An 18,590-nucleotide genomic window follows, 5' to 3' on the forward strand; every position below is an offset into this window, starting at 1 on the left:
CTGTGTGATCATGAGGGTGTGGTCCTTGCCAGGGCGACTTTGACCTCCTCTGGAGGTGAAGGATGGGAGGAGGCATCTGTCAGACCCAGGTCCCTCCAAGTAAATCCCTAACTCTCAACACTACCCTGCTTTCTTATTCTTCTGTTGTCAACCATCTGCTTCGCGAACATCTGTAAACTATATGCCACAGGCACAAAAAACAATCCCATGCCAAACCTACCCCCTGACATGGGACAGTGTGCCATGCGATTGTCTTTGCCAGTCACAGAAGCTGGTGAAGGATCTGCTGGTTTTCAACAGAGACAGCCTCAGACTGCCATAAAGGACGAGGTGGAGCAGCTCTGGGCGTTCAGAAGACCCAAGCTCAGGTTATCTGGGGCGGTTGGGGGCAGCTGGCAGTAGTTTTTGGGGTGTTGGTGTGGTAGGGTGACAGCAGTTTGTGGGGTTGGGTGGGGACACACCAGAGATTTAGTGTCAGGTCTTCCTGACAGAGGGCAGCAGATCGGTGTACCTGGGGGAAGGAACCCCACTCCCCACTCCCCCTCAAGGTGACAATTCTCCAGGCAAGGGAGACACCCTTTGAGCACTGGGACTGAGAAGCTGGCTCAGTGGTTAGCACAGCTACCTCATAGCGTCAGAGACCCAGGTTCAATTCCACCCTCGGGCGACTGTCTGTTTGGAGTTTGCACGTCCTCCCAATGTCTGCGTAGGTTTCCTCCAGGTGCTCTAGCTTCCTCTTAGAGTACAAAGATGTGCAGGTTTGGGTGGATTGGCCGCATTAAATTGCCCCGTAGTGTCCAGGGGTGTGCACAGTGCTAGTCTGAACCTCTGCGAATAAGCTGGACATGATTGGTGAGAAATTCTCAGATCCATAACTCAGGAGTAGAAATAGGCCATTCAGCCCATCAAGTCTGCTGGAATGTATCCATCACGTCCATTTTCTTGCTCTTTCCCTGTAAACCACGATTTCCTGACTGACCAAGAGTCCACCCATCTCGGCCTTAAATACACACAAGGACTTTGCCCCTCCAGCTCTATGTAGCAGTGAGTTCCAAAGACTCTCAACCCTCTGCGAGAAGAAACTCCTCCACATCTCAGAGTGTTAAATTGGTGTCACCTTTATTCTGAGACTGTGCGATCATTGCAGGGGGAAGACAAAATGAGGATAATCTCAATGCTGGTGAAAAAGGATCTGAGAAGATGCAGAAGGCAGAAACATGCCATAGTCCTGATTCACCTTAGTGACGCCATTACCCCAGCCTCAGCACAAACACTACTGTTGCCCCCTGGTTAACAGCCACTTGTATCAAGTGAACATTACAATGCATTGTGGGTGATGTCACCATTACAGCTGAGGAGCAGTATGTTGAAAATGAGAGATGTGGGGATGAGCTGAGGTTTGCAGCAGTGGGAACTATGAAGAATGTTTGGCATGTGTCCTGAATGTTTAAGGTTGTGGATGAGTGAGTAATGGCTGGGGTGTGGCAGTGTGTGAGATTGATGGGGCACTTGTTGAGCACTGACGTTCCAGGATGCATGTGAGCGGAGATAGGAGCATACATATTAGTAGCAGAAATAGGCCATTCAGCCCGTCAGGACCTGCTGCTCCATTTGATAGGATTGACTGTGACCTCAACTCTACTGTCGTCTCTACTTTGTTTTGAAACTCCTCTAAATCGGTCTAAACTCTGATGGATGCAGATCCAAACCTTTTATCGTTAGATAACCACCTTCCCTGATCCCAGGAATCACTGGATTCAGTGATCTTGACAGTTTAGTATCAGGTTGTCGAGCATGTTCTGAAGCTGAGGGCCAGACTCTGGACATTAGCTATTTGCTCGCTCTCCCTTCAAAATGGATCTCTGTGCGGCCTCTTTACTGCCGACATTGAGGCCTGCAGCTGAGAATCCAGGAGCCCCTTCCCTTGCCCTCTGCTCCATGGCCCTGGTTTCTCTCAGCTGAGCATGTCTTGTCCTTTGTTGTCAAGATGATGAACCTCCTTTTCAGACATACAGGCTGACTTTTAAGTGTAGGCTAGCTTTAACTGATGCTAGTCTCACATGAATACGCTCCCCCACCCACCTTTAGCACTGCTCTGCAGACAGCAACCCCATTGGCGCATTGGCACACTACCCGTATCCCCTCTGTTGGGCACAAAGTATGCGCTGTGCCCCTTGTTCGTTAGAGGGTCTCAATGAGTATTTTCCTCACTGAGTATAGAAGCCAAGATGGAATGGTGAAACCATCCGGGGATCACAGCTGGATCATTATGAGCATTTATACCCTTTGGCAGACAGATTGGAAGAGCCGAATATTATTTAAATGGAGTAAAACTTGAGAAGGCAGCAGAATTTGGAGTTGTTCGTGAATCAAAACAAGCTAACAAAGAAGCTCAGTGGGTAAGGTGAAAGGTAATCAGAGTATTGGCCTTTTTTTGCCAAAGGGGAAGGAATATAAAAATCGGGAGATTTTGCTAAAACTATGCAAGGTCAGACCACAGTCAACTTATACCGCGAACAGAGGTAACACGGTGTGGAGCTGGAGGAACACAGCAGCCCAGGCAGCATCAGAGGAGCAGGAAAGCTGATGTTTCGGGTCAGTACCCGAAAGATAGACTGACATTGGAGATAGTCCACAGAAGTTTCACTCAGCTGATATCAGATTTGGAGGGGCTGTGTTATGAGGGCAGTTGAATAATTTGGGTATGTACTTTGCTGGAGTTTAGAATAAGGGGAAATGTCAGGGTAGGTATGGACAGGTTGTTTCCCCTTGTGGGGAGCAGTGGGTATCATCTCAGAATAAGAATGTAGTGATTATAACAAGATTAGCTACATGGACCTCATAGAATGTGAGTTCCCTGATTGGGGCTGTTAACCTGGCCCAATCAGGGAGCCCTGGCTGACCGGTATGAACAGGAGTGTCAGAGGTTCAGTTCACTCTGAGGGCTGGAGGAAGCTGGGTCAGTGCCCAGGACTCTTCCTGTGTGAATAAAGGGGGACTTGGTGATGGGATACTGACCTGTTTGGAGTTAGTTCAAAGCAGTCACATGTTTAAGATGGAGATGAGGAGGAATTTTTCTCCAAGAAGGCAGTGAATCCATGGAATAACAAAGTGTAGAGCTGGATGAACACAGCAAGCCAAGCAGCATCTCAGGAGCACAAAAGCTGACGTTTCGGGCCTAGACCATTCATCAGAAAAGGGGGAGGGAGAGAGGGTTCTGAAATAAATAGGGTGAGAGGGGGAGGCAGATCAAAGATGGATAGAGGAGAAGATGGGTGGAGAGGAGACAGACAAGTTAAAGAGGCGGGGATGGAGCCAGTAAAGGTGAGTGTAGGTAGGGAGGGGATAGGTCAGTCCGGAGAGGACGGACAGGTCAAGGGGGCAGGATGAGGTTAGTAGGTAGGAAATGGAGGTGCGGCTTGAGGTGGGAGGAGGGGATAGGTGAGAGGAAGAACGGGTTAGGGAGGGGGGACAAGCTGGGCTGGTTTTGGGATGCAGTGGGGGGAGGGGAGATATTGAAGCTTGTGAAATCCACATTGAGACCATTGGGCTGCAGGGTTCCCGAGCGGAATATGAGTTACTGTTCCTGCAACCTTCGGGTGGCATCGTTGTGGCACTGCAGGAGGCCCAGGATGGACATGTCGTCTAAGGAATGGGAGGGGGAGTTAAAATGGTTCACAACTGGGAGGTGCAGTTGTTTATTGCGAACCGAGCGGAGGTGTTCTGCAAAGCGGTCCCCAAACCTCCGCTTGATTTCCCCAATGTAGAGGAAGCCACACCGGGTACAGTGGATACAGTATACCACATTGGCAGATGTGCAGGTGAACATCTGCTTGATGTGGAAAGTCATCTTGGATCCTGGGGGTTGAGGGAGGGGGTGAGGGGGCAGGTGTAGCACTTCCTGTGGTTGCAGGGGAAAAGTGCCGGGTGTGGTATGGTTGGAGGGGAGTGTGGAGCGTACAAGGGAGTTGCGGAGAGAGTGGTCTCCACGGAAGGCAGACAAGGGTGGGGATGGAAAGATGTCTTGGTTGGTGGGGTTGGATTGTAGATGGCGGAAGTGTCGGAGCATGATGCGTTGGATCCGGAGGTTGGTGGGGGTGGTATGTGAGGGTGAGGGTGTTTCTCTTTTAGCGGTTATTGCGGGGGTGGTGTGTGAGGGAAGAGTTGTGGGAAATGCAGGAGACACGGTCGAGGGCATTCTCGACCACCGATGCACACTTCAAGCCCACCGATTCCCATAGCTACCTAGAATACACCTCCTCCAAACCGCCTTCCTGCAAAAATTCCATCCCCTATTCCCAATTCCTTCGCCTCCACTGTATCTGCTCCCAGGATGAGGCATTCCACCCCCGTACATCCCAGATGTCCTCGTTCTTCAAGGACCGCAACTACTCCCGCCCCCCCCCGCCATCGTCGAGAACGCCCTTGACCGTGTCTCCCGCATTTCCCGCACCTCATCCCTCACACCCTGCCCCTGCAATAACCGCCCTAAGAGAATCCCCCTCATCCTCACATACCACCCCACAACCTCCGGATTCAATGCGTCATCATCCGACACTTCCGCTGTCTACAATCCGACCCCACCGCCAAAGACATTTTTCCATTCCCCACCCTTGTCTGCTTTCCGGAGAGACCACTCTCTCCGCGACTCCCTTGTCCGCTTCACACTCCCCTCCAACCCCAACTCACCTGGCACTTTTCCCTGTAACCGCAGGAAGTGCTACACTTGCCCCCACACCTCCTCCCTCACCCCCATCCCAGGCCCCAAGATGACTTTCCACATCAAGCAAATGTTCACCTGCACATCCGCCAATGTGGTATACTGTATCCATTGTAGCCAGTATGGCTTCCTCTACATTGGGGAAACCAAGCAGAGGCTTGGGGACAGCTTTGCAATACACCTTTGCGATCGGTTCACAATAAGCAACTGCACCTCCCAGTCGCGAACCGTTTTAACTCCCCCACCCATTCCTTAGACAACATGTCCATCCTGGGCCTCCTGCAGTGCCACAATGATACCAACCGAAGGTTGCAGGAACAGCAACTCATATTCCACTTGGGAACCCTGCAGCCCAATGGTATCAATGTGGATTTCACCAGCTTCAAAATCTCCCCTCCCCCTACTGCATCCCAAAGCCAGCTCAGCTCGTCCCCGCCTCCCTAACCTGTTCTTTCTCTCACCTATCCCCTCCTCCCACCTCAAGCCTCACCTCTATTTCCTACATACTAACCTCATCCCGCCCCCTTGACCTGTCTGTCCTCCCCGGACTGACCTATCCCTTCCCCACCTCCCCACCTATACTCTCCTCTCCACCTATCTTCTCCTCTATCCATCTGCAGTCCGCCTCCCCCCTCTCCCTATTTATTTCAGAATCCTCTCCCCATCCCCCTTTTTCTGATGAAGGGTCCAGGCCCGAAAAGTCAGCCTTTGTGCTCCTAACATGCTGCTTGGCCTGCTGTGTTCTTCCAGCTCCACACTTTGTTATCTCGGATTCTCCAGCATCTGCAGTTCCCATTATCTCTGTGAATCTGTGGAGTTCTTTCGTGCTGAGGATTGTCGAGGCTAGGTCATTACATATATTCAATGCTGAGATAGATTTTTAATTGTTCAGGAAATCGAGGGTTGTGTGAAGAAAGCAGGAGAGTCGAGTTGAAAATGATCAGATCAGTCATTGAATGGTGAAGCAGATTCAGTGGGCTGAATGACCCACTCCTGCTCCTACATCAGATGGCCTTATGGCTATGGTCTTCACTAATGGAAGGCTGTTGAGGTAATAGCAAGGGGCCAGCGCAGACTCACCAAGATATTACCAGGAGTGAGGAAATCAATACATAAAAAGCCAAAGCACTTCTTGAATAATTGGAGCAACTTTTTTCTGTGGAATGGGGATTCAGTGGCGATTAAGCAGAGGTACAGACTGCCTCAAAGAGATGTGACCAGGTAGCTGGAAGCAGACTGGCCCAAGTGGCTGGTGGGTCATGGAAACAGGACGTCAATGCCAGAGACAGTGTCAAGAGAGGCTGCAAGTGCACTCAAATAGCAGTAGAAACCATTTCTTGACTTGCGGACAAGTTGGATAGATGAAAGCAGGGAATTGGGGACAAAGAATGAAGGGAAATGGGTTGTCTACGTGGGATTAGATTTCATGGGATTAACCACTTGCTGGGAGGCTGAATGGTGTGAGACGCCTGTTTTGTGTGTCTTTTCTGTGTGAGGAGCCGGTATTAACGTGAGCTGGTGACCCCCTGCTCCTGCCCCCAGTTGTCAGACCCAGCAATTCTTCCTTTATTAAGCCCACTGCAGTGACAGATCTTCACAGAGTGCACAAGGTGGGGAGGGGCCAATGCATGGGTTGCTCCCACTTCATTTTTGTCTCTTCTCGGAAAGCTGTTTGTTTTTCAACGTGGTGAAAGCAAGCATGACTGATGGAGTGGGGTGGGGTCTGTGACGTGCTCGGACCTCAAAGAATCCCACACTCTGACTGAAACTCTGCACCCGACTCCAGGGAGAAATGTCAGGAATCTTGGCGTTGGCTGCAGGATACATTCCAGCCATGCCTGTCCCAACACAGTGGGAGGGGCGAGCAGATCACAGTGCCCGGGAGGAGGCTGGGCTGAGGCGTCTTTTTCCTGTACGCCACACTCTTTATCCATCACCGGTGCCCCTGCTGACCCCCAGGAGCTGAGCTCAGAAAGATGGCACAACATGTGCAGAGAATGGGACGAACGCTGCTTTATTATTAAACTCTGCCTGGCATAGAGACTCTATCCCTTTGCAATGCCAGAAACCCATACATGTAGGAGGTTCCAAACTGGCCCACACACCAGCAACAGATCGAGGTCTACAGCATGGAAACAGGCCCTTCTGTCCAACTTGCCCCCGCTGACTGTTTTTCACAATGAAAACTAGTCCCATTTGTCTGTGATAGCAAAGTGTGGAGCTGGATGAACACAGCAGACCAAGCAGCATCTCAGGAGCACAAAAGCTGACGTTTCGGGCCTAGACCCTTCATCAGAGAGGGGGATGGGGAGAGGGAATTGGAATAAATAGGGAGAGAGGGGGAGGCAGACCGAAGATGGAGAGAAAACAAGATAGGTGGAGAGGAGAGTATAGGTGAGGAGGTAGGGAGGGGATAGGTCAGTCCAGGGAAGATGGACAGGTCAAGGAGGCAGGATGAGGTGGTAGGAAATCCATGGGTAGGAAATGGAGGTGCGGCTTGAGGTGGGAGGAAGGGATGGGTGAGAGGAAGAACAGGTTAGGGAAGCAGAGACAGGCTGGGCTGGTTTTGGGATGCAGTGGGGGGAGGGGATGAGCTGGGCTGGTTTTGGGATGCAGTGGGGGAAGGGGAGATTTTGAAGCTTGTGAAGTCCACATTGATACCATTGGGCTGCAGGGTTCCCAAGTGGAATATGAGTTGCTGTTCCTGCAACCTTCGGGTAGCATCATTGTGGCACTGCAGGAGGCCCATGATGGACATGTTGTCTGAGGAATGGGAGCGGGAGTTGAAATGGTTCGCGACTGGGAGGTCTGCATCCCAAAACCAGCCCAGCCTGTCTCTGCTTCCCTAACCTGTTCTTCCTCTCACCCATCCCTTCCTCCCACCTCTATTTTTCACCTACTAACCTCATCCTGCCTCCTTGACCCGTCCATCTTCCCTGGACTGACCTATCCCCTTCCTACCTCCTCACCTATACTCTCCTCTCCACCTATCTTGTTTTCTCTCCATCTTCGGACCCCCTCCCCCTCTCTCCCTATTTATTCCAGTTCCCTCTTCCCATCCCCCTCTCTGATGAAGGGTCTAGGCCTGAAACGTCAGCTTTTGTGCTCCTGAGATGCTGCTTGGTCTGCTGTGTTCATCCAGCTCCACACTTTGTTATCTTACATTCTCCAGCATCTGCAGTTCCCATTATCTCCCATTTGTCTGTGTTTGGTCCATATTCCTCCATACCTATCCCATCCACGTACCTGTCCAAATATTTCTTAAAGGACAAAATTGCACTAGCTTCCACCACTACGTCTGGCAGCCTATTCCAGACACTCACCACCTTCTGTGTGAAAAGATTGCCTCTCTGGACACTTTTGTGTCTTTTCCCTATCACCTTAAACCCATGGCCCCTAGTTTTAGACTCCCCTAACCTGGGGAAAAGCTGTTGGCTAGCTACCTTATCTATAGCTCTCAAGATTATAGACCAGAATAAAGTCACGCCTAAGTCTGCTATGCACCAGGGTAAAAAGTCCCAGCCCATCCAACCTCTCCTTATAACGTACATGGGCGCAGAGCAGATGCACATGGCTATTTTCCACTGGAAGATGATACCAATGGAATGAGATTCCTCTGGAATACCGCTGTTGGCACTGCTGATGAGTCATCTCCTGCCGTTAATGGTGAGTACACAATGGGGCCACTGAGCATGGTCAGGAAGGTGTGCAGTTCAGAGGGGAACTTACAGCTGCATACATACAGAGGGTATACAGTCAGAATCGGGGTCCCCTTTGAGACAAAGATGGGGGGGAATTTCTTCCCTTGGAAGGCGGAGAATCTGCGGAATTCTTTACCACACAGGGCTGTCCATGCTGGGTTCTGACTGAGACAGACAGATTATTAATCAGGAAGGGAACTGAAGGTGTAGGAATAAGGCAGGAAGGTGGGACTGAGGATTATCAGTTGAGCCACGAATTCATCCAGTGGCCGAGCAGACTGATGGGCTGAATGGCTGACTTGGTGAGGCCTCTTATTTGGAAGATGCTGGCAGAGGAGCCTTGGCGAGCTGCTGAGGTAGACATTGTGAAAGGAGTTTGTTGTGATAGAGGAGCTGCTGATTCTGCAGGAGGAATGTCTCCATCATGGAGAATCGTGCTGTTACTAATCACTACCCACCATGAGTGGGAATGGTCCATCGCTAATGAATAAAGATCGGAGTGATAGGTCATGGCATCTTCATATTGGGCAGTTGTATGCTGGGAACATTAAAGCTTCTAAACATTGGTTGGTGAGATGCTGAGGGAGAAGAAAACATCTGTGTTTTTTTCCTTTTAGTTGTGTACGTTTTACTGCCTTCGTGCCGATTGGTTAATGGCTAAACTAGTGTGTAACATGGTGAAAACTGGCAGCCTACAGCAACAGGGACTAAACTGTGAGATGGCACGGGGAGGGGATGGGGTTGAAGAGGTGGGTGGGGGGTCATGAGGTGGAGAATGGAGGGCATTGGCCATACAATCTCTCTGAACAGCTAATCCAGACACACAGAATAATGGAAATTAACCCTTAATGAGGAACTCCTGTGGGGTAAGGGATAAGGGGCATCTATGTTCATTCAGAAGGAGGGGTGGGGTGTTGAGAGTTATATCTGAATAGAATGGAAGCTTGAAGGGCCTTTGGAAGTGGGTATGGATAGGATGGCAGTAGGGAGTGTGTCTAATGGAGGGGGAGTAGGGACTGTGTCTGGGTGGAGGGGGAGTAGGGAGTATGTCTGGGTGGAGGGGAGTCGGGAGTGTACCTGGTGGAGGGGCGTAGGGACTGTGTCTGGGTGGAGGGGGAATAGGGAACGTGTCTGGATGGAGCGGAGTAGGGAGTGTGGCTGGGTGGAAGGGAGTAGGGAGTGTGTCTGGGTGGAGGGGAGTAGGGAGTGTGTCTGGATGGAGGGGAGTAGGGAGTGTGTCTGGGTGGAGGGGAAGTAGTGAGTGTGTCTGGGTGGAGGGGAAGTAGGGAGTGTGGCTGAGTGAGGGGCAGTAGGGAGTGCGTCTGGGTGGAGGGGAGTAGGGAGTGTGTCTGGGTGGAGGAGAAGTATGGAGTGTGGCTGATGAACAAAGTAGGGAGTGTACCTGTGTGGAGGGGGAGTAGGGAGTGTTTCTGGACTTGGGGGTAGGGAGTGTTTGGGCTGGATGAAGAGTTGGGTTGCATGGGCTATTGGAGGGACAGTAGACCGTGGCGTTCAGGAGTCTCAAGAGGGTAACGATCGTCTGTCATTGGTTTGGACAGTACTGTCTCTAGAGGCCTATGAATGTTATCCTACATTTTACCTACTTTAACCAGACCCTTGTGATTTTGAACACCTTGATCAAATCTCCTGTCAAGCCTCTCCAAAGTGAAATCCCACCATCTCTAATCTACCTTCACAACTGAAGTACCTGATCAACTTTAATTGAATACACATAGCTACAGCGGTGTTGCTGATTTAAAGGGGCCAATGATCTTCCTCTGTTTAATAATATTCCTGATATCTGTACACTTTTGCCCCTTGAACTCACTCTCGGCCCTTTACTTGCTAGTCATTGTCCTGGTGATATTAAAAAACCCACCCAGGATGTGTGTAGATGGGTGAGGAACTTTGGGGAAGTTGGGACTTGTTTTTGAAGCGATAGGAGAATTGACGTGAGGTATTCAACATCACCTTCATCAAAATACAATACTGCAGTCGCTGGAAATCTGAAATTTAAAAAGAAACACAAAGTGCGTCAGAAGCTCAGCAGCTCTGGCAGCGTTGTGGAGAGGGAACCAGTTAACATTTTGATTCTGGTTTGAGTCCTTTTTGAACTGAAGGTGGGTTTCATGTTGCAGCAAGAGGTGGGGATGAGCAATTGAAACAGTCAGGATAAGGTTCGAGGTCAGGGCGGTTCAGGCTCACAGATGACATGGTATAACAAGCATAAAGAGTGGTGAAATCATAACGGGGTCTGGACAGTGCCGATATGGAGCAACTGTTGGTAGGATTGACAACTAGAGACAACGGATTTAAGATGATAGGCAAAAGGAGAAACATTAGGAAAAGTTGTAGTGAGTGGTTAGGATCTCAACTGTCCAAGACTGGTAAAAGTGGCTACAGTCTGAGCATCCATCAGGGAATTAGACTCAGCTGTAAAAGAAGGATGTGTGGAGTCACTGGGAGAAGGCTGGGGATTTGCAAATGGATGATTACTCCTGGAGAGCCAGTGCTGGCAGGATAGGCTGAATGGCCTGCTCCTGTGGTATAACACTTCTGTGATGTGGGACTGACTTCCACCCATTTGGGATGGGTGCGATTCTGCCAAATAGCAGCATGTGGATCTGACCGAGGGTGGGAGCTCATGGATTCAAACCAGCCCTCACTATCTGTGTGTCACAAGGAGGTGCTGGAGGCTTTCTTGTTTACAGGGCTGAATAACAATTCCACCACGGGCAGGGGGCTTGCATACCTGGCCCCAGTGGATCATACAGTGGTTCAGTTAGCTCCATCTGACAGAAGATGCACAGAATCACCAGAACGGTGATGGGAAGCTGAAGGAGCAGGTTTTCGGGCAGGCACGCAGTGTAGTCCAAGGGTTAGTGTCGCGCTGGGAGTTGGGGTCATAGAAACTTAAAGTTATTGAAAACACTCATCAAGCCACTCAGCCAATCAAATCCCTCTTTCAATCCAGATTCCCTGAGGAGGGTCTAGCATGCAGTGTGCTTACAAGCATGTAGAAAATTGGATATGATTGATGATGTCCCGAAGACACAAAACTGCAACTGAGAGAGTGCCAATGTTTACGCTCACCTTGTGGCTTAAGGCACTTTGAACCCGAAGCTGTGTTTAGCAGCCCAGTCTTACTGCAAATGGTGCAGAGCCTTGGTGAGAGCAGTTTTGGTCTCCTTGCCTGAGGAAGGATGTTCTGGCTGTTGGGGTGAGGGCAACAAAGGTTTACCGACAATAATTGTTAGGATGGCAAGACTGAAGTGTGGAGAAAGACTAAATCAATAAGGACTATATTCAGTGAACTTTAGAAAAATCATGTAGAAACAGAGCCAGATACAGTAAGTTCAGGATGTTCCTGATGACTGGGGAGCCCAGAACCAGGGAATCACAGTCTAAGGACAGAGTAGGCCCTCTAGGACTGAGCTGAGGTGAAACTTTTTCATCAAGAGTGGGGAGGCTGTGATTTCCCTCTGACAGGAAGCAGTTGAGGCTGAAACATTGAATGTCTTCAAGAAGGTGTTAGATGTAGTTCTTAAGGCTAAAAGGGTCAACGGGTATGGGAACAAAGTGGGTACAGGATACTGAGTTGGGTGAATAGCCACTTCCCCTTCCCCCCTGCACTGTCCCCCAACCCTTCGCCCCCACCCCGCAATAGCCTTGTTCTCTCTTCCTACCCTGGATTATGCCCCAGTGCTCTGCCTCCCCCACAGCCTCTTTCCACACTGAATAGTGAGGCAGGCCTAAGGGGCCGAATGGCCTGCTGCTGCTGCTATTTTTTGTGTTTCTATGTTCAGCTGCATGAGGTTAGTCAGGGTAATGCCAAAGGTGCTACAGTCACTGCTTTGTGCTTCACGCAGGAAAGGGGACCCAACATCAGCCAGGAATTATTCCTCTCACTGCTCTGCCCCAGCTGCCCAGTCCCTACACAGTTCCCTGATTGTAGGATCTTCCTTCTGATGTTAAACGAGCATAGAATGGGATTGGTTTTCCTTTGATACTTTACTGCCGTGGTTGAGCAGATGAATGGACTGGGCCCATCAGCTCCCTTACACCATTGAGGCCTTCCCATTTGCACCCTTACAACCCTGTTATGGTACCCTCCACATCCTTCATTAGGCCCCTCTGATTCTCTCCATACCTCCCACGTTCTGCACCCACCTAAACAGCCCTTGGTGGGAGTCTATCTCCCGCATCTTGGCCAGACCCAGGTTTCAGCCTGACCTCCAGCTGGGGCCCAGGAGGAATGTTGAATATGAAGGCCTGTATGGTGGTCACTCTGTGGACAGCACAATCTCGGGTGGTTTGGTGTCGGGGCGGGTAGCTGAACGACTGGTGGGAATGTTATCAATTGGCGTGGGTCATGTGAGTGACAGTCTCTAGTACATCAAAGTGCCACCAACGCACCCCCCAATGCCCAGTTCTTTGTGGACTGACGTCAGGGGTTGGGTGATGGGCTGGGCAGGTCATTGCAGAAATCGGGCTTAATTTGAACAAGATGTGTTGGTCGTAATTACAAAGGTGTGGGGGGGCAAGATAATTATGAAACAAAACACAGGGTGGCTGGAGGATTAGATAGATGAAGTCGGAATAAATTAATTTGCAGAACAAGCAAAGGAATCAATGTTCTGTCATGCCTGGCTGGTGATTTGAAATGGACTTATAAGGGAGGATTGACTTAAAACATTTTCCTAAGAAGCAGTGTAAAGAGAGAGCCCTGTGCAAGTCTCCCTCTGTGAATGAACAGGACAGTTCTTGAAGCTCTTGTTCTTTTTCCCTCCCTTGCAGTTTGATTCACCAGGATCTGACAGCGTTGTATTGGAGCAGTGTTTAATTAGTCCTCTCACACACTGTTCTCTCTGATGTGATCTGCAAGCGGGGAGGGAGGGAGGGAGGAGGAGCAGCACTGACTTGAACAGACTGATCTTACTGAGAGTCACAGTGCAGCGCTGAGCCAGGAGGAGGAGGTGTCAGGCGCTTTGAAAGTGCAGTTCCTTTCCACGGAGTATAAGCTGAGGTGGTGTGAGACGGTGGTCCCTTCCAGCCCTGCCCTCCCGTGTGTCAGAGAGCAGTGCGGGGGTAGGGATAGAGATCCATACGAGGTGGGGGAAGAGGGACTGGGCCGCTAAAGGTAGGAGTGTTCCCACAGAGGCCTGAGCATCAGTGCCCCCAAAAACTGTCACCACGCAGGGGCACCTCAAAGGACTTATTTTTGGAAGTCAGGCTCAAAGAGGTGGCTTTACAACCCTCAAATCCCTAAAAACAACTAACCCCTTAAAACCTTCTCAAAACCCTGCAAAACCTTCAAACCCTCCTCAACTCTCAAAACCAACTAACCCCTTAAAACTTCCTCAAACCCCCACAAAACCCTTAAAACCTCCTCAAACCCCCAAATCCACCTAAACCCTCAAAACCTCCTCAAACTCTCCTAAACCCACCTCAACCCTCAAACCCCCAAGTTACCTGATCCCTCAAAATCTCCTTAAACCTTCCTCAACCCTCAAAGCCACCTAATCTCTGAAAACCTCTTCAAATACCCCAAACTCTCAAACTCTCCCAAAATGCACCTCAACCCCCAAAACCACCTAAACCCTCAAAACCTCCTCAAATCTCCCCAAACCCATAAGCCCTCCTAAACCCACCTCAACTGTCAAACTCCCAAAACCAACTAAACCACCAAAATCAGCCCAAAACCTTCTCAAACATTCAAAATCCCCTTAAACCCTCAACCTCCTCAAACCTCCCTAAATCTTCAATCTTCTCAAACCTTCCTCAAACCGTCCAAACATCAAACCCTCAAGATCTCCTCAAACCCTCCTAAACCCTCAATCTCCTCAAACTGTCTAAACCTCCTCAAACCCTCAATCAGTCAAGCACTTAAACCTCTGTGTACAGTCCATATTGCCTGGATTTTATTCTGTGAACGCTGGGGTGCGTAGATGTGTGTTTTTAAGCGGGAAAGAAGCTCTTGAGTTTCTGAAGAGGGAGGTGTCAGGCTGTGAGTGGCAAATTCTCTCTCTCTCTCTCTCTCTCTCTCTCTCCCCCTCTTTCCCCCCTCTCTCTATCTTTTTTCCTTGTCCATCTCTGTCTCTCTTTATCCCCCTTCCCCCTCTCTCATTTCCCCCTTTCTCCCACCTTCCCTCTCACCCTCCCTCTCTTTCGCCCTCCCTCTCCCTCTCTCTCTTTCGCCCTCCCTCTCCCTCTCTCCCTTACCCCCCTCTCTCTTTCCCCCTTTCCCTCTCCCTCTCCCCCTCTCTCCCTTTCCCCCTCACTCCTTCTCACCCTCTCCGCCTCCCTCTCTCTCTTTCCCCCCTCCCTCTCCCTCTCTCCCTGTGTGGAGCCGAGGTGAAGAGGGAGGGAGAGTGAAATTCCGACAGCACGTCCGAGCGTGACTGGTTTCTGAATCTACTTGTTGCAGCCAAGCCAGCTTCCCCTTTTCAAATTCCCTGTGAGCAGGCACTGGGCTCAGACACACAGGGAGACAGAGAGAGAGAGAGAGAGAGAGAGAGGGAAAGAAAAGGCAGGTTTGGAGTGGGGTTGGTGGGGGGTGGTATGTGGATAGGAAACTAACTGTGGTCCCCCCTGGAGACCTGAGGAAAGGCAGGGTTGGGGGGGGGGCGTGGTTGTGAGGGGTGTGATTGCTGGGGGCCTGGAAAGCCACCAGAGGAGGAGAAGGGTCACCCAAACAGGCAGCCCTCTAAGCAGGACGGCTGCAAGACCACTGTCGAGTGTGTGTGAGAGAGAGAGAGAGAGAGAGAGGGAGCTCAGAGCAGCCAATGTGACTGTGGAAGAAGCCACTTGGATCGTCCAGAATGGGCCAAACAAGTTCCTGCACTCAGACAGGTTGGTGTGTCTTCATCCTAAACTGCACCCACCCCACCCCCGCCCCCACCATCCCCCCTCACCTTCCCCCTCCCCACCGGCTAAATATCCTACTGTTCTCTCTGTTAAATCTTCACTGATTTTCTTCCTGCATTGAGTAATCCTCACCCAACAGAAGCTCTGGTTGCTGGTGCCAACATTGCCTCCTGCCTGTACCCTGTAGTGACCATCAAGCGCAGGGGCGTGGGCTCAGGGGGCAAGGCTGGGCTTCCACGTTGTACCTCGATACCCACAGGTGGGCGCATCCCTGAAGGGGCTTCACCAGACAAGGATCAGGAGCTGCGCCCCTCCACATTCTGTGTGTCCAAAGACCGTCTGCAGCAACTCCTTACGTCACGGCGTAGTCAGAGCATCCAGTCTGAGGGAGTGAAGAAAGGTGTGAGGGAATAACTGGTTAACGATTGAGGAAGGGAGAGAGTCAGTGAATTCATGGTTAATGGGTGAGGAGTTGTGTGAGGTGATGGAGTGGCTAACAAATGGACACAGACTGGGAACCTGTGGACCTGTACCTTGCTTTGGAGGGACAGAGGTATGCTAGTGTGTGCTAAGTGGCCTGTGACAGATAACTGTAATGAGTGAGTGACTGGAGCCTTGACAGATCCTCACTCTGCGAAGTCATTCAGTAAAACCTGCTTGGGCATCTTGTATCCATAACCCACACCCAGCCGAGCCTGATCCCCACTGCAGTGCTGAGGGACTGCTGCTTGGTTGGATGTGCCTTCTCGCAGTTCAGGGCGAATTCATGTCCCAGTTGGGTTTCTCTGACAACCCACTCATTTAGTGCATTTGACTTTCTCGTCCTCCCTGCCAATCCCCAGGTCTTTCCAAAGTTGGAATTCCCAAATTGTCGAGATAATGCTTGAACTCCCAGTAGTGTCGTACCACAATCATAAGGCCTTCCGCTATATCCAGGAACATGTCACATTTATGATACTGCGGTTAGTGTGGCGAATTTCCTGTGGTGCATCACAGAGGTTTAATCACTGAGTCACTTCAGGAGATTTTATCACATGTGACCAAATGTTTTGTCGAAGAAGTGTGCGTTTTCAACTCTTTAATCAGGTGGAACAGTGTAGCGACCCTACCCTAGCGTACAGCCTGGTACGTGCAGCACAGGTCAATCCTGAAACCTTCAGGAAAGACACAAAAGGACTTGCATTTGTCTAGTGGTGTTATGATCTCAGGGCATTGCAAGGTGCTGTACAACCAACGAGTCGTTTTCTAAACAGTTGTTTGGTAGCCAACTTGTGCACAGCAAGATCCCGAAGGGAGGAATAAAATACTTGCCAGGTTGTGTCATCGGGCTTTAGTGGTATCGGTTGAGGGGTAAGTGTTGACAAGATCACTGGGGGATAGCTCCCTTGCTTTTAGAAATAGTGCCATGGGATCGTTGGCATCTATTTGAGAGTCGGAGGCGACCCCACTGTTCTCTGTGACTGATTTCTGCCCTGCTGTCGTGAACTTCCCCAGTGAGACAGGGAGTGGGACCTGACCCACAACCTCTTGTTTGGGAGGCAAGAGAGTTACTCACTAAGCCACGGCTACAACACACACACACACACACACACACACACACACACACACACACACACACACACACACACACTCAACGTATTGATTCTGTCATATATATGTGCATCATGCTTGTTTATCACAAAAAACGCAACATACTCAGATGAGAGTTGCACACGGTATGCAAATACATCATGCACATGTCACACATCATGCATGCACATCACCTGCTTCACACGCAACATGCTCCACACATGCACCACTTGCACACAGAAAGGGTGACTGATGTGTTGTGTGGAATGCTGCTTAACCAAACAGGAAACCATTGACTGACACAGAGCACTTACAACTTGGCAAGACTCCTGCTTGCGAAGAGTGTGTAAGAATGTGTTCAGTTGGTTTTTATTAAATAGCTGCTTTGCTCCCTGATGGAAGTCAGACGTCCGAATGCATTCATGTTTCTCATTCGAGCAGCTCCTGTGGACAGGGCGGGAAGTGTCACAGAGTTTGGGCTTTCAGGCCAGCAGCAATACCACAGCTTCTGTATGGCCCCGGAGGTCTAAGATCACCCAGTGTTCATATTTCTGACTTCTGTGTCGAACGTACTTGAAAGTGCTGGCGTGAGAAAAGAAAATAATTGGAATCTTCAGAAACAAGGAGGAGCTTGAGTTCCAGAGTAAATGGACAGCATTCACAGCTTCCAAATGTATGATGTTAAATCATTTGCCATATTAGCTTTCTCTAGCGAATGACTGATGTCAGGATTTCTTTAATAGTTCATAGGATCATGGCATTACAGGCTGGCCCAGCATCCCTCATTGCCCTAGAGCAAATGGTGGTGAGCCACTTTCTACAACCACTGCAGGCCCACCATACAACATAGAACATTGCAGTGCAGTACAGGCACCAACTGGTAGGAAGAGCTTTGCTAGATTTTGGCCCATCGGCACTGAGGGAGCAGTGATACATTCCCAAATCAGGATTGTGTGTGACAGGGTGTTCCTATTTATTCGCTTCTAGACAATAGTGGCCGTGGGTTCGGAAGGTGCTGTAAAAGGGACATTGGTAAATTGCTGCAATGAATTGTGTACAAAGTACACACTGCTGTTAATGAGTGTTGGTGGTGGAGGAAGTGAAGGCTGAAGCTGGGGTAGATATTGAGTGTTCTTGGAGCTGCAGTCACCCAGGCAGTTGCAGAATATTCCACCACATTTCCTGACTTGTGCCCTGCAGTTGGTGGACAGGCTTTGGAAAGTCAGGAAGTGAGTTACTCGCTGCAGGATTCCTAGCCTCTGACCTGCTCTGGAGGCCACACTAGTTACACTACTTGTCCATTTTAGTTTCTGGTCAATGGTAACCCCCAGGATGTTGATAGTGAGTGATGTAGTTGTTTGTTAGCTCGCTGAGCTGGATGTTCAGTGATGTTCAGACATTTCGTTATTATTCAGTGCAATCTCTAATCAAAGCATTGGTATTCTGCTGTGTTCCAGATTTACATGATCCTCTGGTGTGATGGGTTTTTTCACTTCAGGGTTCTGTTGTTTTAGCAGCAGTCTGTATACTGGATCTATTTCTGTATGTTTGTTGATGGAGTCCTGTGTTGAGAACCAGGCTTCCTGTTCATTATGATAACATTATTGAATATCAAGAGGCCGTGGTTAGGTCCTGTCTGGTTGAAGACAGTCATTCATACCACACAATGCCAATCAAAATTACTTGCCACTTGTTATCCAAAACCTGGCTATTGTTTAGTATTGCTGCATTTG

At 49.9% G+C, this 18,590-nt stretch overlaps 1 protein-coding gene across 3 annotated transcripts in view; it reads left to right on the forward strand.

Moving 5' to 3' along the window:
* Window positions 1-18,590, forward strand: part of LOC125463608 (caskin-2-like) — a 281,692-nt gene that overhangs the window by 115,731 nt on the left and 147,371 nt on the right. Inside the window, exon 1 of one of the 3 annotated variants that reach the window (XM_048555092.2) lies at window positions 15,050-15,273. The exons of the other annotated variants lie outside the window; for them this stretch is intronic. Within the exon in view, the coding sequence (XP_048411049.1) occupies window positions 15,243-15,273 (31 nt within the window). The 5' untranslated portion in view covers window positions 15,050-15,242. Of the gene's footprint in view, window positions 1-15,049; window positions 15,274-18,590 lie in introns of those variants that run through there. 3 annotated transcript variants of the gene reach the window in all.

Source organism: Stegostoma tigrinum, chromosome 22 (assembly GCF_030684315.1).
Source record: "Stegostoma tigrinum isolate sSteTig4 chromosome 22, sSteTig4.hap1, whole genome shotgun sequence".
Classification (NCBI taxonomy): Eukaryota; Metazoa; Chordata; class Chondrichthyes; order Orectolobiformes; family Stegostomatidae; genus Stegostoma; species Stegostoma tigrinum.